The sequence below is a fragment of the Orycteropus afer genome, unplaced genomic scaffold (assembly GCF_000298275.1).
Source record: "Orycteropus afer afer isolate SDZICR_OR568_19922 unplaced genomic scaffold, OryAfe1.0 scaffold00150, whole genome shotgun sequence".
Lineage (NCBI taxonomy): Eukaryota > Metazoa > Chordata > Mammalia > Tubulidentata > Orycteropodidae > Orycteropus > Orycteropus afer.
The window spans coordinates 2,520,886-2,547,715 of record NW_006921737.1 but is presented as its reverse complement, the minus strand read 5'-3'; the positions used below and the strand labels follow the sequence as shown (position 1 = coordinate 2,547,715).

The window sequence follows — 26,830 nt, the reverse complement described above, 5'->3', positions numbered from 1 at the left end:
GGGAGGAAGTGGGAGGGGAGCTGTTGCATTGTGGTAAACTGTGGTCAATGTCATGAGACAAAGTATATGTGAACCACTGTGTGGAAAGTAAATTTGTTCTGTAAACCTTCACCCAAATCACAATAAAAAAAAGAAAGAAAGAAGAACAGTTCCCTGAGATTCCATTCCTCAGTGGCAGATCAGCCTGGAAACTAAGAATGCAGTGGAAATTTGGCCATGACCAGCCTCTCCAGATCTGGAGCTTTTGGAAGTGTCAGAAGCACCTGCAAGAACTTCCAGGCAGAGAACAACAGCCAAAGACCCCTGTCCCATTTGGATAAAGGGGACCTAGAGCTCTGCCAGAAATCCTGAAAAATGCCACCACCTCAACTCTGGGCACTGCCATGGAATACAGCCACATTCTGTCCCTCCCATAGTCTCAGGAAGCAATGTGGCAATGCACGTGCCAGTCAGGTTCAGGCCCATCTGGGCCCTCTGCCAGAGTGAGTCACCACATCTGCTGAGGAGACACAAGCAGAAGCCTAATCCCCAGATCAGCCCAGAAGGTGACCCATTGAACATCTGTGTCCATAGAAGTGCTAACAAGTTGACCTCAAAACACAGGTTCAGCAGCCCAAGACATTTTAGAAATGCTGCAGGCATCCATGCCCACTTGGAAAGTCATAATGTCCTCTGGCATTAAAGGCTCCCAGAATTCCAGATTTAGAGACTTACTAAATTCAAGTGTTCCCAAACTTATCTGGCTATGGAGCTTTTTTTTTTTTTCTTTTTTTGCAAAACGCCTATTAACATCCCTCAGACCACAATTTGGAAAACACTACATTAAAGGCAGCTGGGGAAATGTAAGGGCAGTGTGATACTTGACTACTTGGCTAAGGAACAGGTAAAGGTTTGGTTTTCAGTTCCTGGCTATTAAGAATATAGCACAATGGGAATGAGAACCTCCCTGCCTCTGGCAGGTTGCCCATCAGGAGTAGGACTCCTGGGCTCCTTCATAGCAAATGGGGATAATAACCATTTTCTCCTGGTAAAAGGGCTTCTGGAAAGTGACTACTAATAGAAGCCACCACTAATATTAAGTGCCCCCACTGTCCTTAAGGATGGATGTGTTGGGGGTAGGGACTATTTTTTGCTCTTTTCTTGCCTTTTAACTTCTGCCTATAAAATAGGAATTTCTTTCTACTTGGGGACTCTAGAAATAATTTCCAGCCTTTCCCTCAACCTGTTCCTAGCTCCTCCCTGTGAGAAGTGAAGTGATTTATCTGATAGGAAGTTGAGCAAAGTCTGTCATCTAGTGTCCACGCTTCTCTTCTGGGTAGGATTAATGCATCAAAGGAAGACATGCCCTGCATATGCAGTCTTCCTGCTGGGCTCCTGAGCTCTCTGTATTGCTAAAGGTGAGGCAGATTATGACCTTCCATGCACTGGAAGGACTCTTCCAAGCCAACTTCTATCTGTATGTCCCAAGTTCAAGACTTGGGAATGCCATTAAGCAGCCCGTTTTGCAATTATTGATGATGATGGTGATATAACATGATTAATGTAATTGATATCACCAAGTTGTACACATGAAAAATGTTGAATTGGCAAACGTTGTGTTATATATATTTTTACAACAATACCAAAGCCCATTTTGGCCTCAAGTCCAAATAAGCTCCTTCAGTCCAGCAATAAAATCCATCTTTTGATTCCTATCTGACTGACCCCTGCACTCATTTTTGCTTTAGATTCATCACCTTGCCCCATTGTTGTTCTTAGCTGCCGATCAGTGGATTCCAGTAATAGTGATCCCATGTGTTACTGAGTAGAACTGCCCCATAGGGCTTTCTTGGCTGCAATCTTAACAAATAAGGAGTCCTGGTGTTGCAGTGGTTAAAGCACTTGTCTGCTAACCAAAAAGTCACCACCCTGAACCTGCCAGCCACTCAGCAGGAGAAAGATGAGACAGACTGCTTCTGTAAAGATTACAGCCTTGGAAATTCTGTGGGACAGTTATATTCTGTCCTTTAGGGTTGCTATGAGTTAGAATCAACTTCTTGGTAATGGATTTGGTTTTGGTAATCTTAATGAAAGAAGATCATCAGGACTTTTCTTCTATTACCCTTAAAGACCTCAGTACAGATAGAAATCCAGTTGAAGGAGAAAAGAGTAAATTTATCTCTGGGAAATTTCAAACACAGGCTCTTTGGAGGGGAGTTAATCCCTGATTTTCTAAAGACATGACTGAGGCAAAAACATTCCAGGAAGATGAATAGTCCTTCTGCTTCTAGGGCTTTGGGCAGGAACTGAAGGATCCCTCCCTACCTCACCCGCCACCACCCAAAAAAAACTCATTGCCATCGAGTTGATTCCAAATCATAGCGACCTCTCCTTGGGTTTCCAAGGCAGTAACTCTACAGAAGTAGATTGCCCAGTCTTCCTTTCAAGGAGTGGCTGGTGGGTTTGAACCACCAGTCTTCTGGTTAGAAGTCAAATGCCTTAGGCACTACACCACCAGAGCTCCCCTGACCCCACTCCATGTATTAGTCACTTCCTTCTTGGGTATAATTTCCTTTGGGCTGGCATTCTCCTGTGAAATGATATTACTCCAGGCTGGCTGGGAGGTCTTGTCATTCTTCACTACCTCTATCCTAAAGCACATGCTTATCCTCCAAGTACTTTTTCTAGCCAATTACCAAGTATTTACAGTGAGAATAATTACACCTAATTATTTAATTAGTATGACTGCACCAAGTTCCTGACTTTGAGTATGTGACCACTGCAGTGAAACCTGGATCAAATGAAGTCATAATAATCAACAGCAAGGCAGGTTGTCTTGGCCCACGGGAAGGGACATCAGTCTGGCCCTTGGGACAAGTTGGTCACAGCTCCAAAGTACATACTCAGTAAGGTCTAGTGTTTTCAGATAATTTAGGGGTAATGGCATCATTTGATTTTTTTTTTTTTTTTTTTTTCCTTCCTGGGATAAGGAAAAAATGGTAAAGTGTCATGTTTGGATTGTGCCATGGTCTGGGGGACTTGTAGTCAGCACCTGGCTGGGGAATCACTCCTAGGTGCAGAGATCCTTAGGACAAGCTTGTGAATATATTACAGCTCACACATGTGGGACCAGAGCTTACTCCTTTGACATTATCTGGCTCTTTCTAGGAAGAAACTGGAAACTAACAATGTGTTCAGAGAAATCTTTCCCTTCAGAGACTTTGGGCTTACCAAACCTAGCATCACAGAATTCTCAGGGGTCTGCTACTTAATCTAATCAGATCCAAAAATAGGACTGAAGAAAAATCAGAGGGGAACACTTCTAATTGATGTTCATTCAAAATCTTCTATGGAATACTACATGGCAAGCAGGGCCTAGAGGTACCCAATGGTGACTTACCTGAGGCTAAGTGTCACAGTGACCTTCAACCAAGATTTGACCTATGGTGAAGTGAATTACTCAATATGGCCATGGTCTCTGTGATTCCCACCAGATGACTGGGTAAGACTATGCCAATGTGAGGTACTTGTGGCTCACCAAGGAGACTGGCTAGCTTGCTAATAATATAAATAAGGTACATGCCACCCTTGTGGGGGTGAAATCATGCAAATAAGGTGCATGGAACCCTATCATGGGGATTGGTCAGTTTTGTCATTCTGCTAGGCTTAAAATGAGCCATCTCAGAGGCAGAAAGGAGGAACCTCACTACCATCAAGAAAGAAGAGTGGAGCACATCCTTGGACCTGACATCTCTGCACTGAGATGGCAGAGAGACAGTGGCAGCAGAGGCAGCAGAACCAACAGAACCAAGAGACTGGCATGAGACAGAACCACACACTTCCTAGCCCCTGGAGCAAGAAAGGTGAGTGCCTTCAGGCAGGAAGTCTGCTGGTGGAGTGGGGTGCCTCCCTGGGCACCTATTTGCAGAGTTAAAAGAACTTCATAACATTTGCCTGACCAGAGCAGAGACCAAGGCCAGGGAGAAGTATGCCTATAGCATGGCTGAGAAGAAGCCATCCTGATTGAAGGACTGCATTCTGGGTTGTTTCTGATCCTGAATTGTAACCTGTTAATAACTTTCCTGATAAATGCCATAATCATAAGTATTGTCTGTGAGTTCTGTGTTGTCGCTCCAAATGAATTATCAAACCCAACAGAGAGGTAGAGAGTGCCATAGTAGGGACAGGTGGTGTCAGAATTGGCAGAAAGGTTGGAGGGTGGTGGCATGTCTGACCACTGCTTCACAGGAATCAGCTTTGGGCTGCTGATGTTGGTGATTCTCTCTCCCCCTTGTGAAGTTAGTGGGGGTTAGATGACACCACCCTCCTGACCTTTTTGTATTACCCCTAAGGAAGAATGTCAAGATCCAACCAACTGAATAAAGGAGGAGATACTTCAGAATCTTCCACTCCCACATTGGTCCTATTTCTCTCCATGTGTGATCTGGCCAAGCCAGCCTCCTAAATCAACCAGAGAGTGAACGGTAGCCCTAGTATGCCAGCTTCCTCTTCTCAGCTGCACTCCTAGAGGAGGAACTTCCAGCCCAGGCTTGAAACCAGATCCCATTTCTTCAATCACGCAATTCAGAGACTTCTGCTAGAGAAAAACCAAGAAAGGCTCATTCTGCTGCAACAGCTGCTGCCCATTCCAGGAAGGACCCCATCCTCCCAGACAAAGGAGCCCGTTTTCCATATTTCATCTGCAAGTCCATTATGTTGAACTAAGTGCTTGGGAATAAACACCCATCATTACCCTGCACTAAGCAATGTTTGTTAGTATATAAGGTGACAGAAACCTGTATCATGATGATGCACTATTAATACTGCATTATGCTCACAGGCTCTGTGTGCCCCACTGCAGCTGGGAAACTGGCTTTGGCAGTTTCTGTTCCAGAAAAAGCCAGCTCCATGGATAATTGGCCCAGAAAAGGAGGAGAAAACAAGCTGCTCACTCACCTCCTGGCTAAAGGGACATAGTCCGCAGACTTAGCAGTTCCAGATTTGGTTACTTCAGTGGAAAGCCTTTGCCTTGTAGGATGATACAATGGGGATGTGCTGTAGCCTAAGAGGTATAAGGAGGGATGAGGTCCTCATTTTATCCCTAGGGCCTGCTACAAGAATGCCTTCCAGCTAACTGTTCTCAATGGATATGTGTTGACTGATTGAAAGAATGAAGGAGAAAAGGGAGTTGGAGGACACCATAAATGAAACAAAGATGAAGTTTCAATAGCATGATGAGAGTAAGGAGCTGTGAAGAAGACTCCAGGCATTATGAATTGAATTGTGTCCCCCAAAAAATATGTGTTATAAATCCTAACCTCTATGCCTATGGTTATAATCCTGTTTGAGAATGGGTTATCTTTGTTACATTAAGGAAGCAGGATTGGGGGGGGGGTGTCTCAAGTCAATCTCTTACAAGATATAAAAGGAGCAGATTAAGGAAGCAGAGATGGGGGAAGATAGATGCCAATCCACATGGAGATCTCCAAGGAATGAGGAAACAAAAACTGAAGAAATAAGGACCTTCCCCCAGAGCAGACTGAGAAAGAAAACCTTTACCTAGAGCTAGTGCCCTAAATTCAGACTTCCAGTCTCCTAAACTGTGAGAAAATAAATTTTTGTTTGTTAAAGCCATCCACTTGTGGTATTTCTGTTATAGCAGCACTGGATAACTAAGACATCAGAATACAGCTGTCAAGTCAGGTGGGACAGGATGAATAGTGACAGATCCAAGGAGAAAGCATGAGGGGTGATGCCAGAAGAGATCACACTTTTAGTTCCAAACTGTAGACACACACGTGGAAAAGCAGAATCAGCATAGGAGACCTGACAGCCCAAAGCCAGTTTGCAAGTGATACAGGGGGGAAGAGAAGGCATTAGCAAGACTTCAGGGAAAACAAAGAACAAGTGTTCAAATGCCTGAGGGCAAATGGGGGCATTCTGTGGAGAATTACTCTCATGGCTTGTTTCTGAGATGCTGTGAAAGCATGGACACACTGATCAGTGATTAAAGGGACCAGTTGGGTACCGAACAAGGCTATTGGCCTCTGGCCAATGATAAGGTAGAAGGGAAATATGCTTATTATTAGTCTGCATGAAAGATACAATCATCAGGTGAAGAGAGAAAAGCTTATCAAGGCACACATGTGCACACACATGTACAGGTGCGCATGTGCATGTGCATACACGCATACACACACACACACACATACTCCAGAAAGTACACAAAGAAGGGGGTCTGTAACTACAAGTGCCAGAAGATTCCTGAGCAGGAACTTATCAGGGAAGTCCAGTCTAACTAGAGATAAAAAGAAGCTGACTTGACCCCAGGACCAGGTATCACTTTATCTGAAGAAAACCATGGTCCCTTGGTAAGTTGATGGCATGGAGAATTCTGATATGGTGACAGTGCCAACAGCCAGACCAAGGTTGACCTAGCCTCATGACTACAAGAACCTTTGGCCAAGGGTATTCTGGGAATCACAACCCCAAAAGCCAATACATGGGGCTGTCCTTATCTGGAAATAGGGAGAAATGCCAGCCATCACAAAACACCAAAACTATCTTCATTCATCAGAAGTCTGCTTCCCTAAATACAAGGGTATAGGGTAAGTAGTTGTCTAGTCAATGTGACTGATAGTGAAAGAATGGATCCTGCACTCAGCAGATCTGGGTTTAATCTCAGCCCTTCTCAATAGCTGTATGATCTGGAATAAGATACTTAAGCTCACTGAGCCTCTGTTTATCTATAAAATGAGGATAGTAACACTTCCCTCAGAGATCTGGTTAAAGCATCAGCACAATGCTTAGTCCATAGGAGATGGTCCAGGAAGATCAACAACTTTGCCTCTCTCTACAACATCCCTTGAGAGTCTGGGCTGTCCAAGGAGTGAGGCTACCTTCATTCAGGCATTGTCCAACACACAGTTAGCTAGCATCTTCTTAACCATGGTGTGTTTTCTACAGAAGATAAAGATTTATGACATATCAAAGCTATTTCTTGGAATAAACTCAAAGTCAAATTTGGGAAACTGGGTACACATATTTGAGAAGTGACAGGATGACCTAGAATTTGACTCAAACTCACTCAAGCCCAGGAAATGGCATTTACTATAAAACCATGAGTTCCAAGTAGGGGAAGGTCACCTTGGGGTAGCCTGGACCTGGGAAGAATTCACAAAATGAAAGGAACCAGGCATTAAAAGAAGAATATGGTGTAGAAGGAAAGAAAAGAACATGGGAAGCATGCACAGAGGGGAGACAGGCATTTAAAACAGGAATTGTACTAAAGTACCAGTTGAAAGTATGAGATTGAAGATCAGGAAAGAAGAGACTAGGGGTAAAGACTGATGGGGCATCAGCAGAAAGGTAAGAGTTGGAAGAACAAAGCTCCGTGAATTGTCCCAAGGGAGTAAAGAGCACAGTCTTGCATCGTAGGGACCACTAGCAGCACACCTGGGAGGGGAAGGGTGTGTTTCTTGTCCCTCATTGTTTCCAGAGCAAAACAGAAGGCCTGGCACAAGCCCCCAATAAATATTCATAGAATAGATGAAAGGGGGAAAATAGGCACAGAGCAAGTGACTCAGACGTTAATGAAGAAAGAAGACTCAAGGAAGCAAGGTCAAGTTCTGTGAAGAGATCAAGGATGGAAAACTCAAGGATTCCTGGAGAAATGGAGATGCAAACAGAGCTGCAGAACAGGCAATGTTGAGAGGTTCTGTGATGAGCAGAAGGAGGGAATAGCAATATCTTGAGGGAGAGCTAAGAGGGAAGGACCAGCTGAGCAGGAAAAGGGACATTGTCCTGTTTTCAGGCCCTTGAGCAGAGGGACTGGAAAGGATAAGAGGGGTCAATCTGGGAAGGTGGGAACACCAATTGCTGTGAGACAGAGATGACTTATAAACAAAGGCTGATAACCTTGACCTGGGGAGGGAGGAAGGGAAAGGTTACTTCCTCCAGATGGCTTCCATCTTCTCAACCAAGAGTGAAGTTGTTGTCTGTGTATGGGTTTTGGAAAAGGGGATGAACAGAGAATCCCAGAACATTCAAGAGAGCAGAGGGGCATTCCAGTGGGCCTCGTGAGAAAGCAAAAAGTGATTCCTAAGACAACAGCACCAGAACAACTTTATTGAAATGCTGTACTTCCACACAGGTGACAAAGATAACTGAGTTCCCCACATTGCTACAAATACTTGTTAATTTCTCCCCCAGTGACCCATCTGAACTGGCCCCTTGATTTTGTAGGACCTGGACCAAAGTAAAGGACCCTCAGATTGTGACAGGGATGACTATACCCATTTCCTGATGCTTTGAGAACCAGGGGCCTCCTAAACAAATACTGAGGGGGGCCTTGTTAGGTCTTCAATTCCATATCCATTGCCAAGTAAGAGCATCTTTCTAGAAGCCCTGGAAAACTGAATACATTACAAATGCAGACAATCCCAAGTGCAGAGCATTTGTTGGGAATGTCAGGGAGGGGAGGGCAGCATCTGATAAGAGATTGTACTGGGTGATCTCGAAATATCCTAGCAGCCCTGACACATGATGAAAAATGTCATGGGCCAGATTGAAGACAGATAGAAAGTGAGAGGCAAGGAGAGGAGCGGCATCCTAATCATTCCAGTCAGAAAGTCTCACCGTTTATGATAAACACATGTGTAAAGAAAGGAAGGCACTTTTGTGATAAACCCATCACTACGGGGCTTCAGGAAAGAGGTGGGGAAATGATGTCTGACTTCAGGTAGCACTGTGTTCCTGCAATGTCTTCTCACATCACACATGTTAAAATGAGATAAGAAGGGAATCAACAGGGAGAACCCCTGGGCAATCCACTAGATGAAGATTTCTCCTCTTAATCCTCCCAAAGTAGTGACTCCGGTCTTGTTGGCAGCACCATTAATGTTGTCTGTGTATTTATCTGCCAAGATGCATGTGGTTGTAATTGTTTATGACAGTGTCTCATCACCCGGCATACATCTTGGAGGCAGTTCCCCAGGCTGATCAAGCCTTTCTTATCAGAGCCCTTGCTGCCCTCTTGGCAGTAAATCTCTGCTTAGTGGTTGGTGCTACTGCTCCACATAGGTGTGAGTCAGCCACGGATTAGCAGAGGGAAGTTTACCTAAATCTGGTTATAAGACTCCAGCCCATTGTTTGTAGTGCCACACATATTTTCTGAAAACAGTTAGGAGCCATCCACTGTCTAGTGATAAGACCAAATGCACCACTTCCCTGAAAGTTAACCTTTTTCTAGTATCAGAGGATGATGACAATCTGGAGTCATCTCATGAATCCTGTAATAAGGCACAGTTGTTCCTGCTCCTTCAATATTCTCATCAATAAAGCTTCTTCCCCACAATCTTCATTGAGCCCTCTGTTTTGCACAGAATAACTGCCTAGAATCTTAGAAGGACCATTTTGTATCATAAAACCAAAAATATAGTGCCATAGCTCTTTGGTATGTGTCCCTGATTGTCCCTACAGCAAAAGAAACTCACTCAGATCCACACCTCCATTCTGAAGGGCCACTTACTGTCATGGCCCAAGGAAATCTCCTTCCTATATACAGCTCAGCTGCTAATTGAAAGGTCAGTGGTTTGAACTCACCAGCAGCTCCATGGGAGAAAGGTGTGATAATCTGCTTCCATAAAGCTTAGAGCCTTAGAAACCCTATGGGGCAGTTCTACTCTGTCCTATAGGGTTTGTATGTGTCCAAATCGACTCAAGGGTAAGGAATTATATACTGAATCCTTCCCATTTGACAACTGTGTCAATAACTTGGTGTCAGGAGCTCACACTAGCATAGATATAACTCTGAAATTAATTCTGTACCAGGATCCCAGGGCTTTCATGAAAGGGAATATATTCAACATAGTAATGCACAAATCTCTCTGTGTCCAAATACCAACAGCTCCTTAGAAAAACCAGCAACATAAACTCTAGACCAAAGCTTACAAGCACACTATCACCATAGTAGGGCTTTTCTCCCAACTATACCTGGAAAGGGATATCATACTTGGTAAAACAGAAGTCAGCAAAAACGTGGAAGACCCTCACTGAGATGGATTGAGGCAGAGGCTACAATCATGGGCTCAAGCACAGGAATGATTATGGGGATGGCACAGGACGAGGCAGTGTTTCATTCTGTTGTACATAGGATTGTTGTAAGTCAGAACTGACTTAATGACATCTAACAATAATAACATATCTGGCTCAGGCCAGAAATGGACCTGATCTTAGGCACAAGTTGTAGCAGCACAGACCCATTCTTTACACTGTTTCCCACTGTTCATCTGAACACATAGGTACTTTCCCTCCTTTCCTAGCCCTGGTCTAGAGTCAGGGATCCTTTCTCGAATTGATACTGACACAGATTCTGGAGTACACATAAGTTTGGGAAGCAACTGGTGACATTAGTCTGACCTAAGTCCAGTCCCTCCTAGTGTAGCAAAAACTAAAACACAAAAATGAAAGTAAAGGCCACTGGAGGCAGCAGCCAAATGCCCACTCGATTGTGAGGTGAGCCAGTGGGAGGAGAGCAGTTCTGTGAGCTACAAGGAGTACAGCCCAACTACAGAGAGCTCATCCCAGGAGAGAAGCAAGACCAGAATGCACTTTTCCTAGCCCTGCCAGAGACCAAATGAGAGATGAACAGAACCTCCTAATGGGACACCTGGGTCAAAGATGGGGACTCTTCAGCCTCCAGAACCTTGGTGTTCACTCCTGCCTGTAGATGAGATCTTAGACTAGCCAGCCAATTGTTGCTGTCCTTCCAGCTCTAAGGGACTCACTAGTACCCTTTCTCTCCAAAAGCATCTATGAAGCAACTGAGGATTTCTTGGGAGCAGGAGTAGTAAGTGGGGAAGAGGTATACACTGGCATTGCTGAGCCTACATTGAACCTAAAGACATGGCTAGAAGAACATCTGCTAGATAGAGGGCTAAGCCACTGAGGGTCCAAGGGCTGAGAAAAGATTGAGCAGAGCTCAGCTAGAAAGTCAGAGAGGGGACAGAACCCACAGAAAATGAGAAATGAGGAGGAAAAAGGTGCCCTGAGCTCTGAGCTGAAGGGTGACGTCTGCAGTGAGAGGTGAGGGTTCCTAGTGCTTGGGCTGGGATTTGATTCTCAGAAAGTGCGTGCTTCAGGGCACTGGAGGGACAGCTAGAGAGGTGTTTCCATTTAAACAGTACTCACCACCTTTTATTCCCCTCCCCTAGCATGGAGGCTTGGGCAGAAGTTCAGATTACATAGGCCAGGTCCACAGAGAACACAAGCCTTGTCTGTGTGTCCTCCCTTGTTGATAGTACCTCTCTATATGAAGATGGGCCTCTTGCCTCTAGGCTGCTCCCTGCCTTGAGCCCTCTCTACTCAGAGTTCCACTGATTCTGGGTGAAGAAAAGAGGGAACCAGATTCAGGCCTGTAGACCTTCCTTCCCAGCTGATTCTTCCCCAATAGAGACTCCTCACGCAAACTAGTCTTCGAGTTTTAAGACAAACATGAGGGTCTGTTAGAAAGTGGGAAGTTGACAGGAGGTAGGTCACCCCAGAAGATTCAAGAACCCCCCAACTACCTGGTCTATTGTCTCCTCTCCCCAGAAGGGGCAACATTATATTCCACTACTCACATGTGTCTGGCTTGTGGCAGTTGTGTCCCTGACGGAAGTACTGGGGGTTCTCAATGACCGGGATGCGAGTCATGCCAATGACCACTGTGTCAGGTCCAGCGTCCAGCGATGAGGGAGTAGTGATGCCATGGTTGATGTGGTGCAGTGGGCTGGCAGAGTCCTCCTCACCACTGATGACAGCCACAGGACCTGCACATACCACAATAGACAAAGAACCTGGTGAAGTCTCATCAGACCAGTTCAGATCCCAACCCACAGACCTAAAGCCCACCATCTTTTCCACAGGAGCAACATCTGTTTGAAAAGTGTCTCCCACATGCTCTGAAGTCTGAATTCACAAAGAAAAAAAAAAGCTGCCCTCAAGTCGATTACAATATGTGGCGAAAATATGTGTGCAAAAATATATGTGCAAAGTGTAATTGTGTGCCTTAGGGTTTTTCTCCTGACCTTTTGAAAGCAGACTGCCAGGCCTTTCTTTCAAGGCACCTCTGGTTGGTGGATTCAAACCACAAACCATTCAATCAGTAGCCAAATACCTAATTGTTTGCACCACTCAGGGACTCTCTCTTTCTTGAGAGAGAGAAAAACCCATCCTATCACACCATCGAAATAGTTGAAAAATAAACTACTGAATCCAAATGAATTCACTGCCATTGAGTCAGAACTGACTCATAGCGACCCCTCCTTGGGTTTCCGAGGCAGTAGCACTAAGGAAGTAGAGTGCCCAACCTTCCTGCCAAGGAGTGGCTGGTGGGTTTGAACCTCTAGCCTTCTGATTATCAGTCACATGCCTTAGGGACTATGCTACCAGAAGAGCTCTTGAATCCAAATGACTATAACATAAATTATTTTCACTTTTCCCCAAATGTAAATGAGGTCAAAGTAATAAAAATTTTAAATAAGTTTCTTGACTTCTGTGGCAACAACAGAATCAAATATACACCCTAGCAGTGGTTCACACCTCTGTCTCTCTTCCCCTGGGGAGCTTTAAAAACTACTGATGCTGGGGCCCCACCCTCAGAGGTTCTGATGTCACTGGTCTTCGGGGAATGTAACCTGGGCATCGGTATTGTCAGAACTTCCCATGTGATCCTCATGTACCAACACAGCCTTTGATCAGGCCCATGAAGGCTGAGAGCATTTACAGTGTCTCATCAGATGAGCATGATACAGCTTTCCCTGGACTTCGTTATCAACCCTCACCTGGCCACATGAAGATAAGCCCTATCTAAGCCTGGATCTAACCTGAGCAGGTTCCACAGGAGACAGTACTGTAATTAGGAGGCACCTCTAATAGCTCATGGACAGCTAGGCTAGCTTTGCTATTCTTGAAAGATCCTTATTTCCCCAATGGCTTTAAAGAACTTCATTTGTGCCTTCACCATCCTCAACTCCCTCATTTTCTTGTCCAAAGAAGCCCAGTAAATAAAGTTTTTCAAAACCCAGGTTGGCAAAGATAATTAGTGTTGCAGTCTTCACAGGCAGGGATCCTGTCAGGTGGTGCATTTGTCCCCGACACACAAATAAAATTCCTGGTAAAGTGAATTCGCTGTGACTGTTTGCAGGTTCATACAGCTGGGGTTTTAAATGGCTGCTTTGCTAGACACACGGTCCCCAGACAAAGTGCCTGCTGTGATTTGGTTGTTTGGCTTAAACAATAATTCCACTGTAGAAATCCTTACATCTTTCTCAAGTTTATGGAGGGAATATTTCCCATCAAAGAGCAAGGTGAATCACCAATGAGGCAGAACCAAATGGGAGAGCGGTAAATGCAAACTAAGGACCCTGGATTCCACTCAGTCAGCACAGACAAGCTTATTTCTTTCCATCCATGACAAATGTCTGACTTTGGAGACCGTGTGGAAAAGTAGCAGTAAGTGGTTGCCCAAATACTTGCAATCATCACTTGCCTTCCAAAAGGGAGCCAGTTCCTTAAAATACATATAAACATTTTGAAAAACTTCTTAATGACTTCCAGTTAAACAGGGAAAGCTGAGCACTGTTCTTTACCTTCCTTCTCTCCTCAAATTGGCTAAAATACAAAGAATTAAAGACATATCTACACACAAAGAGAAAGAAGAGAAGGCAATAGTAAATAAGATATTTCAAAAACATTTTGGAAAGAGAAAATTTGAGAAAGAAACTTAACTGAAGAGTGGAGAAAGTGACAACCACTGGGATGGCCAAAAACAAGTTGCTGTCAAGTTGATCCCTACTCATGATGATACCATGTGTTGCAGAGTAGAACTGCTCCATAGGGTTTTCATGGTTGTGACCTTTCTGCAAGAGATCACTAGGTCTGTCTTCTGAGGCACCCTGGGATGGGTTTGAGCCATCAACATTTTGGTTAGTAGTCAAGGTCTTAACCATTTGTGCTACCCAGGGACTCCATATCCAGATGGCAAGGGCATATTTATGAGAAGTCAGTTGTGCTGGGGCAGTTCAGTCTTTGAAGGGACAGGATACCCAAGAAGGTGGCAGGAGTCTCACGGCTGAAAACAGGGCACCCAGGCCACAGTCTTGCGCCATCCTGCAGGAGTCTAGTGGTTTATACCACTAGAGATTGAACCCAAAAGGCTTGGAAGGGAGGACTAGGGTGAAGCACTACCTGCTTACCGGATCACTTCCCAGCCTTACCTCATGTCACCACCATGCAGAAGGCAAGAGAGAATGCTTCTCTGGAGAAACTGAGTATCTTGATAAAAAATATCCACATATTGACATTTGGGAGCTCCCTATGAACTTTTCAGTTAAGTTCATGCTGTGAAAATGCCCCAGGGATGCCTGCCAGGTGACAAGCACCACCCATGCAAACAAGGTGGATCTTTTCAGCTTTCCAGCACTCAATCCCTAGATCTGAAGGAACAATTAAGGTTCACCAGACCCTTCAGCAAAGCTTTCAGCATAAAAGAGAGAGTGACAGACCAACAGAAAATTAGGCACCTTGAGGAAATCTACCTCCATAGTGATACCGCCACGGAAACCCAATGAGGGGTCACTATGAGTGGGATCCAACTTGACGGCAGTGACTGGTACTGAGTGAGGAAATAGAAGCCAGGCAGAAAGCAGGAGGAAGATTTTATAAAAATCACTAATGCCCGCAGAGAGATAACAAACACATTGCATCCATGAAACAATAAGACACTTACAATGTGAACAATTAGAAAATAAGAAGAGCCACTGGGAATTAAATCAAAATTGGAAAGTAAAAAGAAAAGTAGAAGATAAACTCAAGGAGATTTTCCAGAAAGTCAAACAAAAAGAAAACAGGTGGTAAATAGAAATAAAAAAAGAAAGCATAAAAAAAAATAAAGACTTAATTTAGAGATCCAACACTTATTAAAAGAAGCTCCAGGGAAAGTGAGAGAATAAATAGAAAAGATGGGAAAAAGAATTAAAAATTTATGGAAAATGTTTCCCAAATTACCTACCCAGTTCCCAATACAATAAACACACACGTGCACACACACACACACACACACATATCAAGGCATGAAATTATTAAGTGCCAGAACTCTTAAGAATAAAGAGAAGATACTAAGAGCTTCCAGGAGGGAGGGTAAGTCACATTTACAAAGGAACATTTAATCAGAAAAACAACACAATTCTACATAATAACACTATTGTGGAACTTAAGCATTTGTGTAGTACAGTAGTGTTGTTATGGAGAATTCCATTGATTTTCTGATTAATTTATCCATCAAAATTTCAAAGGAATTGTCATTATACTGAGCAATTCCTTCAAAATTTTGATGGACAAATTTTCATAATAGAATTCTACACTTAAAAGAAAATGATGAATACTCTTTAAGGGAAAAAGAAAGATATTTTGCAGACATGTAAAACTTTCCCTCATATGTTCCCTTTCTTAGGAAATTCCAGGGGAAGAGACTTTAGCAAAACACGATGGCAAACTAGGAAAGAGGAAGTCAGGGATCCACTATGTGAGAAAGGCAGTCTAGCCTGCTGGAAGGAGGTAGGAGGGAAGAGGTTATAGGATACAGTGATAAAAGCAGGATTCATCTGAGGTCTTCTCACTCCAAAGCCCACACACCCTTATCTGCAACTGTAATATACCACCTCCAAACCCATTGCCATTAAGTAGATGCTGACTCAAAGCAACCATATAGGATAGAATAGAACTGCCTTATAGGGTCTCTAAGACAGTAAATCTTTAAAGAAGTAGACCATCACATCTTTCTCCTGCAGAACTGCTGACAGGTTTGGACTAAAGACCTTTTGGTTAGCTTGTTTTATCAGAATCATAGACCACGGATTGGAAGAAGACAAGACAAGAAAAGAAAGAAAGTCCCTCTACCTCTTCTGTTCTCGTCATTATGGGATATAGGTTGTTACAGTGCCAAGATCCTCGGAAGATTTACCATTGGTACTTAAAGCCTTTTATGAAGGGATTTCATTTGAATCTGCTCCCATAAAGTTAATGGACAAAGAAAACAAAACCCACTGCCATTGAGTCAATTTCAACTCAAAACGACCCCCATTGGGTTTCTGAGGAGGTAAATTTTATGGAAATAGATTATCCAGTCTTTCTTCTGCAGAATGGCTGAGGGATTTGAACCACCAACCTTCTGGTTAGCAGTCAGATGGCATAGGAACTGTGCTATGAGAGCTCCTTAATGGACAGAGAGTGGTCCATTTTTTCTCAAAAATCTGATACCTATAATGGTATTCACCTTCTCTACAGTATTCTGTGATCTGAAAGGGCTGAAATAAAGAGCCATGGGGAGAAGGGTCCTGCCACAGGCTCTCAAGCCAGGGGAAGGAATGGGGACATCCAGGAAAAACTGCAGAGAGATAAAAGAATAAAACTGGGGGTCAGAACCCTGGAGAAGCCCAGCATTCAAAATGTGGGCAATGGAAGGGGAGCAAGGAAAAGGAGTATGAGGAAAAAATGGACCGAAAAATGGAGGAGAAGCAAAAAAGGGTATTATTATCTTAAAAGTCAAAGGAGAATTTCTAGGAATTCAAGAGCACCACATACGGAGGCCAAGTAGGATGAAGGAAAAATGAGGTAACCTTAACAAAAAAAGTTTCCCTAGTGTGATGGAAGCAAAGTCAAATTATAATGGGTTTAGGAGTCAGGTGGAGAAATCATCATCGTTATCATTATCATCATCATCATTATTTTTATTAATGAGTAGCTTTCTGTGATCTTATTAATTCTCTGTGAGGTTGGTACTATTCTTTTCTCCATTTTAAAGATGAAGGTGTTCGAGCAAAGAGCACTGGCCTGTCCAAGGACACACTACTAGTAAAGAAGTGGTAACACCGGAATTGAAGCCAGGCTGTCTGGCCTCACAGCCTGTGCTCATAATCAAAGCCTAGCACTACCTCCCTGAATGTGCAGACTGTGGGGAAAAGGATTTGTTCAAAGGGACATTGATCAATTGTGGTACATGATCCTCCTCGTGAGCAGCTGCCTTTGATTACATGTCCCTGAGACTTTCAAGTGCTCCTCTTGACCCTTGATAATGGAAGACTCAAGTGAGTCAAAGCATTAGACTCACCCAGAGAGATTAGGGATAATCCATCATCTCCTCCTCTCCACAGTGCCACTAATACTCTTAGTAAACTACAGCCCATCAGAAAAGAACACAGTGCTTTCAGACCACTGTCCATCTCCCAAGGCCCCCTTACCCACCTCTTCTCTAACATACTCTTGGGGAAAAAAAAAAAAAGAAGCACTAGAGTTGATTCAGACTTATGACACCCTCATGGGTGCAGAGCAGAAGTGTGCTGTATAAGGTTTTCAAGGCTGTGAATTTTTGGAAGCATATCACCAAGCCTTTCTTCCTAGGAGCTCTGGGTGGTTCTTTCTTCCTAGGCCAATGTTTCGGTTAGTAGTTGAGTACTTAAACATTCGTATCACCCAGAAGACCCTTCACACTCTTGTGATTGTTGATGTATGCTGTCAAGTTGATTCCAACTCATAGTGACCCTATATGACAGAGTAGAGCTGCCCCATAGAGTTTCCTAGAATGTAATTTTATGGGAGCAGATTGATCACTAAGTCTTTTCTCCCATAGAGAGGCAGGTGGATTGGACCTGTTGACATTTTTTGGTTAGCAGCCAAGTGCTTAACCACTGTGCCACCAGAGCTCCTTTAGAAAGGTCATGGAAGTCATAAAACACATAGATGCTAGATTTCTTAAAATAAAACTCAATAAAGAGTCCATAGACACGTGAACTCAAAGGATGTAAGAGGAGACCCCTGAAGCTGCCCCACCCGCCTGAGGCACCTGTTCTTCCAGTGGGCTGTGACAGACATTGGGGCAAGGCAAGACTTCTTTATAAGGATTATCCTAAATATAGCAGGATACTCAACATTCCTGAGTCTGGGCAATAAAAGCCAGTCTTCCCTGCCTCCACCATCACACACACGTATTTCCAAACACCCTTTACAGGTGATGGAACTGCCCTAGATTGAGAACCATTGGCAGAAGCACCAGCATTTCACTCTAAAAACCAATTTCCCTTTCTACTCTGGCCATTTCACAGGTACCTCATCTCAAGGAAAAGCCCGCAGACCTGGGACCCCCCTGGAAGAAGAAACATTGCTTTTCACCTTAAAACCACCCCAGAGAATTTATTAAGACAACAAAGAATGGACAAGTAATGGGGAGAAAAAAACAAGAAACCCACTGCTGTCTGGGGAGCTCTCTTGTATTTTCTGGAAGCTGCCAAAATCCAAGGTGGGTCCGGAGAATGAGTCAAGCTTACTGTATCCTGAGCTGGCAGCAACACACACGCACAGAGACTATTTTATACCTGTTATCGGCCTCTCCCTGTCACTAATCCACTCCCAATTATGCAATTACTTTGTCATGTAGCAATAGTAAACAAAAAACACGAGAAACATCCTTGCAGCCTTTTTGTTAAGCTCAAGCTTTTGAGACAGACTGTCAAAGGACATTTTTCTCTTCCCAAATTATTGCTTGCATTTCTTTTTGCTCAGACATGAGGTGGGTTTTATTCTCTTCCAACCATGCTGTACTGGAGCAACTGTATAATTAGGGACAGCTTGGTGGCCCCAGCAAGTTTCTTGTCCAGAAGGATGGTCCGAACTGGCTTTCCCAAGTCCTTTATCTGCTCCTTCAATAGGAGAAAGAGAAATGTGCCTGACTTTCACAAGTGGTTGATTTCCATTTGGGACTCGGCTTCCCAGAGAAAGAAACATCTCTGATGAGAACCCAAGGGACTGACTCTGTCAGTCTTTGTGCTCAGTGTGAGCTCTGGCACCACGGTACTAGGAGGTGCACCTACATGTACATGTGCACTCTGCAGAAGCCTCTGGTGAATCCAAAGGAAATGTTTCTTGAGGCAAAGAGCAGTGACCTCACTTTTAGTCAGAGTTCATAGTGCAAAAAGGAAAGGGGAAAGAGTGTGACAGGCACAATGAAGAAGAGACAAGCAGAAGCCTCGCAAGTAAGACCTTGTTGTTAGGTGCTGATGGGTTGATTCCAACTCATAGAGATTCTGCGTTTGACAGAATCAAACACTGCTCGGTCCTGTGCCATCCTCACTATCTTTGCTATGTTTGAGTCCATTGTTGTAGCCACGGCATCACTCCACCACACACTGTTGAGTGTCTTCCTCTTTTTCACTGACCTCTATTTTACCAAGCATTATGTTCTTCTCCAGGGACTGGTTCCTCTTCATAAGATGTTAAGACATAAATACTCACACTGCTTTTCAGATTGCAGGATGGACTATCTTGGAATCATTTCCCCAATGTCCTATCTTTGTTTTGGGGAAATGGGTAGTGGTCACTGTTATGGACTGAATTGTGTGCCCCCAAAATATGTGTTGCAAATCTTAACCTCTATGCTTATGATTATAATCCTGTTTGGAAATGGGTTATCTTTGTTATGCTAATGAGACAGGATTAGTGTGAGGTGTGTCTTTAATTAATCTTTTTTGAGATATAAAAGAGATTGAACAAGCAAGAGAGGCAGAGACAGGGAAAGAGAAATAACAAGTTGCATGAAGACTGCCTAGGAACAGAAGCTGAAAGAGACAAGAACTTTCTTCCAGAGCTGACCCAGAAAGAAAATCTTCCCCTAGAACTAGTACCCTGAATTCATACTTCTAGTTTCCTAAACTGTGAGAAAATAAATTTCTGTTTTTTAAAGCCACCTATCTGGAGCTCTGGTAGCATAGTGGCTAAGGCACTTGACTGCTCACCAGATGGCTGGTGGTTCAAACCCTTCAGCCACTCCTCAGAAGAAGTTTGGGCAATCCTACTTCTGTAGTGATGCTGCCTCGGAAACCCAAGGAGGTGTCACTATGAGTCAGGGCTGACTCAACGGCACATAACAACAAATAACAACATCTGTAGTATTTCTGTTATAGCAGCATGAGATAACTGAGATAGTCACAAAAATCCCCTTTTGTTACACCAACTGACTCAAGATCATTAACAATTCTCAACCAATTCTGGCTCTCAGAAGATCCAGTCATTGGCTCAACATTATAACATTTGCCCAGCCAATTTGTAGAGGAGTGGTTCTTTCTCAATTCTAAAGGGACTCAAAGTCTCAATGATGCTGGAAACTATGTCCCTGTGGTTTATGATAAAAAAAAAAAGGGGTGGTGGTGGTGGAGGGAGGAATAAACTAACAATTATCAAATACCTACTATACACCAGATAAGGAGCTCTGGTGGCTCAGTGCCTAAGGCATTTGATTGCTAACAGAAGGTTGGTGGTTCAAACCCACCAGCCACTCCATGGAAGGAAGACTGGGCAATCTACTTCAGTAAAGATTTACCACCTTGGAATCCCAGTGGGGGTCACTATGGGTCAGAATTGACTTGATGTCAGTGGATGTGGGTTTGGTTTTGGTTTTTATATGCATGTAAGAGCTCTGGTGGTGCAATGGTTAAGGCATTTTGCTGCTAACCAAAAGGTCTATAGTTCAAACCTACCAGCCACTCCATGGAAGAAAGATGAAGTCTGCTTCTGTAATATTTACAGCCTTGGAAACCAATGGGGATTGTTATTAGTCAGAATAGACTCAATGGCAATGAGTTTCAGTTTTTTTGGTTTGTTTTTAAGAAATACTAGGTGTGACCTTGAGTGGCATAATGGCTAAAGCATTTAGCTGCTAACAAAGATCAGCAGTTCAAACCCACTAGCTGCTCTGTGGGAGAAAGATGAGGCAGTCTGCTTCCATAAAGACACATGGCCTTGGAAACCCTATGAGGCAGTTCTACTCTGTCCTGCAGGGTCACTGTGAGTAAGAATCAACTCAATGGTGGTGGGTTTGGATTTCTGGTTATATGCCACATGGAGTCCCTGCAAGATGCATGCAGTTAACATGTTTGGCTGCTAAGGCTGGTAGCTTGAATTCACCCAGCAGTGCCTTGAAGGGAAAGCTTAGTGGTCTACTTCCAAAAACTCAGCCACTGAAAACCCTATTGAGTACAGTTCCACTCTGACACCAGTGGGATCGCCCTGAGTCAGAACTGATTTGATGGCAACTGATTATGTGCCAGATATGTTGCTGAGGTATCATCTCACCTCATTTGATCCTTAAAAAATATTCTTATTCCCATTTGATTGACTAGAAAACTAAGCCTTACATTACTTAATTAATTTTCCAAAAATCACCTCACCAGGAAGTGATAGAACCTGTATTTGAACCCAGGTCTGTTGGTCTCCAAAGTTCTTGATCTCTCCACCAAAATATCAATTTTGTCAAAAGTGTGGTTGACACCAAATAATTTTTACAAACAGATGGAACTTAATATGAATTTATAAGCTCATGTGAAAAAAAGTGAGACATCAGAGCCAATGCATCTAGAGATAGATCACCAAATATCTGCAAGGTTAGACCAACCTATATAAAATAACATTGGGCAGTCAACACAGAATCATATCCCCACTGGGTGTGTGCACAAATATAAGTTCACTCAGGCAGCCAATATTTATAGCTAAATTATAAAATCCTGGGGCTGAAGCCATCCCTCTCTGCATTCTTTCATTTATCCTCATACTTCCTTCCAAGAAAAAGAAGATTCTCACCTCCTGAGTCAGAAGGCCCTCTTAGGAACTGAGGTTGTCGTAACTACTGTTCACCAAGCCTTTCCCATTCTCCTTCCAGGCACATAGTTGGATTAGAGTTTTCTGCACTGCCTAAAGTTAGGTGGACCCTAGAACTTTCTTTGGCTCATGAAAAATGGGTAGAAGTAAGTGTCACTTCCAAGTGGAACCTGTAAGAGCCAGTGGTGAATGCCACATTCCTTTTCCTTGCCCTGGAAATTATGAAAGCAGGAGACAGAGCCCCAGTCAACCCTATCCCCAAGTGAGCTGAAATAGTGCAGAGGCCCCAGCCGACACCTGGTGGACTTGTGGTATAAGTGAGAAAGACAGCTTTGCTGTTTTCAGGCATTGTGATTCATGGGAAGGGGTGTTCATTAACACAGCAAAATCTAGTCCATCCTGACAAATACAGGAATGAAGCCATTTCCACATTTAACAACATCTCTTTAATCTTTTCATTCAGACATGAATGATACCTCACATCATCTTCAACAAATCTCTACAAAAAAGTGCCTAATGTAAAAGATGGGCCTGTTGTCCTCAATGATGCGATTCATCCTAAAATGCCTCTGTCCATTCTCTGTCCCCAAGTGGAGCTTTAATCTTCAGTTCCACAAAGAACAGGAACATGACCTCCACTGGTGAAAGAGGACCTCCACCTAGATCTGACTCGGGAAGGAAACGCAAGCAAGCCTGGATGGGTTTCATGCTTTTTTCATGTGTCAGAATGAGGTACACAAGCCAACCTTTGGATTACAGAAAATGATTTTTTAAAAACCTCAACCTTTTCCCACTGACAGAAATCAAACATTGACACGTCCCTGGTGGGTGAGAGCTTTGCATCAACAAATCTGAGAGCAGAAACTCATAAAAACAGAAGAAGTGAAAGCACAACAAACACAATTAAAAATCCAGCCATGCTCAGAGAGGGATTCCATTTACTGTCTCGTGAAAAGAGCCTGGTCCTCAGAGGCAAACAAAAGAAAGTCAATTTCTTAATTTTTATTGGCAGATGTGGGACAGAGGCCAAGTGAATATACATTGGCTGTGCTCAAGAGCATACTTGGGGACAAGTCATCACCTCTGTTCCCGGACCAGCTCCTCTGGTCCTTCCCCTCCTCCTCTGCCTTCTAGTCACAGTGCCTACGCAGTGCTTCTGTGACCTCAGAAGCATGCAGGGACATGGAGGTATCTCAACAAGGCATTTCCTCCTCCTCACTTTTCTGCTTCTCTTCCTATCTCATTTCCCAAAAGCTTGATTCTCTGGCTTGAATTCCCTCCCAGCTTTTTACAGGAACCAGGCACGTTGTGCACGCCATAGCTTGGAGGTATTGCTTAGTATTGAAAATGATGTTGCTGATCAACCAGCCCAAGAACACACACTTAAGGAAAGGGAAGGCCAGACAGAAGCTTTGAACACTTGGCTTCCCTGTCTCATTAGTCATCATGACAACTCTGGCAGTAGACACTGTTATCCCTGGTGTTGGGAGTTGAGGAAATTGAAGCTCAAGGTTTCATAATGTGCCCAAGGTCACACAGTTAAGAAAAGGTAGACCCATGGCTGTCTGACTTCAGAGTTCAGGTTCCTTTCCATGCACTATGATGGCGTAGTGCCTAAGGCATTTGACTGCTAACCAGAAGGCTTGGAAGTTCAAACCCAACAGCCACTCCTCGGAAGGAAGATTTGGCAATCTACTTCCATAGAGATACCACCTCGAAAACCCAAGGAGGGGTCTCTATGAGTTAGATACAGCTCGACAGCGGTGAGTTTGGTTTTTTGGTTTTTTTTTTTTCTGATGATACCTAACCTTCTAGCATGTTTTTTTTTTTTTTCTGACAACAGGACAAGTCATAATAGGTCAACAACAGCCTCCTTCCCACACTCAATCTTTACTCCCTTGAGACTCATTTATAAGGCAATTAATTAGCTAAGAATACCGAATATACCATAGACTGCCAAAAAAAATCAGCCTTAGAAATGCAATCAGAATGCTCCTTATAAGCGTGAATGGTGAGACTTTGGCTTGCTTACTTTGGACACGTTACTTGAAAAGGACATCATGTTTCATAGAGGGTAAGTAAAAAATGTGGGGGGGGGGACCATCAACGAGATGGTTTGACACAATAGTCACAACAATGGACACAAGCAGATCAACAACATGAAGATGGTGCAGGGCCAGGTGACATGTCGCTCTTCTGTTGTACATAGAGTTGCCATGAGTCAGAACCAGCTTGAGGGCAACTAATGACAACAAGGTTGAAGCCTATGACATTTCCAGGAAACTTCAGACTCACAGGAGCTCTGTTGATGCAACAGTTAAAGCATTCAGTTGCTAAGCAAAAGGTCAGCAGTTCCAACCCACCAGCCTCTCTGCAACAGAAAGATAGATAAGGCAGTCTGTTTACAGCCTTCGTAACCCTATGGGGCAGTTCTATTTTGTCCTATTTTGTTAGGGTCGCTATGCATAGGAATCAACTTAATGGCAGTGGGCTTGGTTTGGGTTGGACCCCAAAACCTGAGGCACCATGTTGTAGATGGAAGAGGAAACCTGGAGTTCATAGGCAGATGAATGGTAGGCAGCAAGGTGCCTGGGAAAGTGGAAATATGCAAGGAAGGCAAATGTCATCAATTTTCTCTGGAGACTTTTTGTATAAACAGTATTTCAGAACATCCCAGGCATAAACAGGAAGTGAGTAATCACCTTGCGATTACATATGCAAAACAAATAGAGTACAAATTGTTGGTGTTTTTGTTCAAAGTTCCATAAAGGGATTATAGATAACTCAAGGTGTCAACATTTCTAAATTTAGCTCTAGCCACTGTCCTGTGACTGGCCAATGCTACTCCAAAACAGAAGCCATTATTTTCCCTAAAGATATATGTATATTTTTTCCCCAAAACACTTGGGGACTTTTAAAGAATGGAAAGAAACACTGTTTTGGATGATGCTGTACTAGGTGCTGCCATAAAGAATTAATGACATCTCCAGGCCCTTTACCCCATTGACATATGTCACTTTCACCCTCACTAAACTGTCTGGAATTATCGAATTTCAATACCAAGACCAAGAGAACAAGAACCCCAAATCCCTGTGGGCTAAGCCCAAATGCCTCCAATTTTACTTAGTTCACAAGTGGGAAACCCAATATCTGAAATCCCATAGTAGACCTCTAGATGGTTTAAAGTGAACTTCTTTTAAATTAGAGTGAGACATGACTAGTTAGAAGATGCAGAACCAACTGATACTTGAAGAGAAGTAAACCTTTTTTCAGGAGAAAACCAGGGCACACACAAGCACTAGTTGATATGGGACTTCCTAATGAGGAAAGCCATCTGAAGTTGCATGGGTTTCACATACTGCTTTCCAGGTTTATCCAGAGTATGTCTAGAGGACTCCTTTCCATGATGTTTCTCAAAACTCAGGAGTGACTTATATCTGTGAAGTGAATATACATGAAAAGAGGCAGATAATAAATCCAGCCAAAGAGAAAGCATGCCTCCTAAAAGGCTATGCAAGGCCAATCAGTCTTGTGAGTGTCCAATGACCACATCCACAGAAAGAAGATTATTGTGACTGCCCTGGAAAAGGTAGCAGTATTGTCAAGATCTGCCAGGCTTCTCTGTGGTCTCCAGGATGGGATCTAGAGGTCTCTCTTGGCCCCTACAGAGTTCAACAGGCCTCAAAAGCACTTGTGCTGAAGACTGTGCATGCCCTAAAACCACATACCCTCACAATCTGGGAGCATAGCCCTGCCCTTGCAGAGAGGATGTACTGTGGCAGGTGCTTCTTGGACTCTGTGTCCTCTCACCTACTGTTGCCTAGTCTAGGTGTCGGCATCAGCCCATCTTGGCTGGTACATCTCCTGGGCCCAGATCTCTGTTAAAGCACAATAGTGCCTCTAACTAAGAGGTAGGTCTCCAGGCCGATGACAGGAGTCCTTTTCCCTGGGCCCATGCAAGGATAGCTCTGTGGACAAGTTGCATAGCAGTCTTATGAAATTTTGCTTCAGAATTTGAAGTTACACCATTAAGCAGTTTATGATTTTTCAGCAGCAAAGCTACTTCGAAAACTATGAGGAAATCACATCTATATTTAACTCGTACATTTGAACCTATCTGATCACTTTGGTAATTGGATTGCCCTGGGTCAACAGTGGCTCATCTCCTCCAATCCAAGCTCCTCAGCTGGTCCTGGAAGTCTCTAGATCACAAATCCCTAAAGGTCAAGGGCTCTATCCTATATATCTTTGCATTTTTTTTGTATTCCTGGTTGTTGTTAGTTGTCCTGGAGTCAGCTCCCAGTCATGGACAGCATTTTGAAACATTGCTAGGTCTTGTGCCATTTTTACAATCAATGGTAGACTCAAGTACATTGTTGCAGCCACCTTCTAACCTAGGGGACTCATCTTCTAGCACTATATTGGGCAATATTCTATTGTCATCCATGGGATTTTTTCATTGGTGAATTTTCAGAAGTAGGTCACCAGGCCTTTCTCCCTAGTCTGTCCTAGTCTGGAAGTTTGTATTTGAAATATTGATGGCACAGCATCATAGCAGTATGCAAACAACCACAGTAAAATAAAGTGACAGACCGGTTGGTGGTGGCAATCCTAGAAAAGTGTCTTTAATGAAGCAGACCATTAGAAAATAATCTTGCCCAAGGGTTATTGCAGACATAGGCAAGTACTGCTTCCCTAAGTCTCTCATCTGTCTGTCTCATCCTGAGCACCTGGTCTGAATGGCAGTGGCAAGCACAGGGATCAAACATTATAAAGATGATGATAAATAAAGTTGGAGAAATCTTAGGCTCTGGGGTAAGTTGTGAATTCATTTTGTAGGCATTTCATCTCGGAGGGGCAACTTCCCTAGAGTTGTAGCAGAATCTTCCTCTAAAGCGACCTAAATAACATAGTCCATTTCACACTCTCCAAATCAGCCCTTCTAATCCCATGTGCTGAGCAAATATTGCCTGCACGCCCCCATCAGACTGGCCCTAAGCTAGGTACTAGGAAAGGAGAGGAAGAAGACACAACTCTGACCCTGAAGAAGCCCCCAGGACTACAGGTATGACATACAAATAAACCAAAAGACATGGTGCCTGTGATGAGGGTCAGGTCACAAGTGTGTCAGGGCCTGGGGCAGCACAGGAGAGACAATCAGCCCCAC

General features: G+C 43.6%; 1 protein-coding gene across 1 annotated transcript in view; it reads right to left on the bottom strand.

The window, feature by feature from the left end:
- The window catches only part of NTRK3 (neurotrophic receptor tyrosine kinase 3), a 587,560-nt gene that overhangs the window by 210,073 nt on the left and 350,657 nt on the right, over positions 1-26,830 (bottom strand). The window contains exon 14 of the mRNA XM_042781682.1: positions 11,601-11,789. Within this exon, the coding sequence (XP_042637616.1) occupies positions 11,601-11,789 (189 nt within the window). The remainder of the gene's footprint in view (positions 1-11,600; positions 11,790-26,830) is intronic.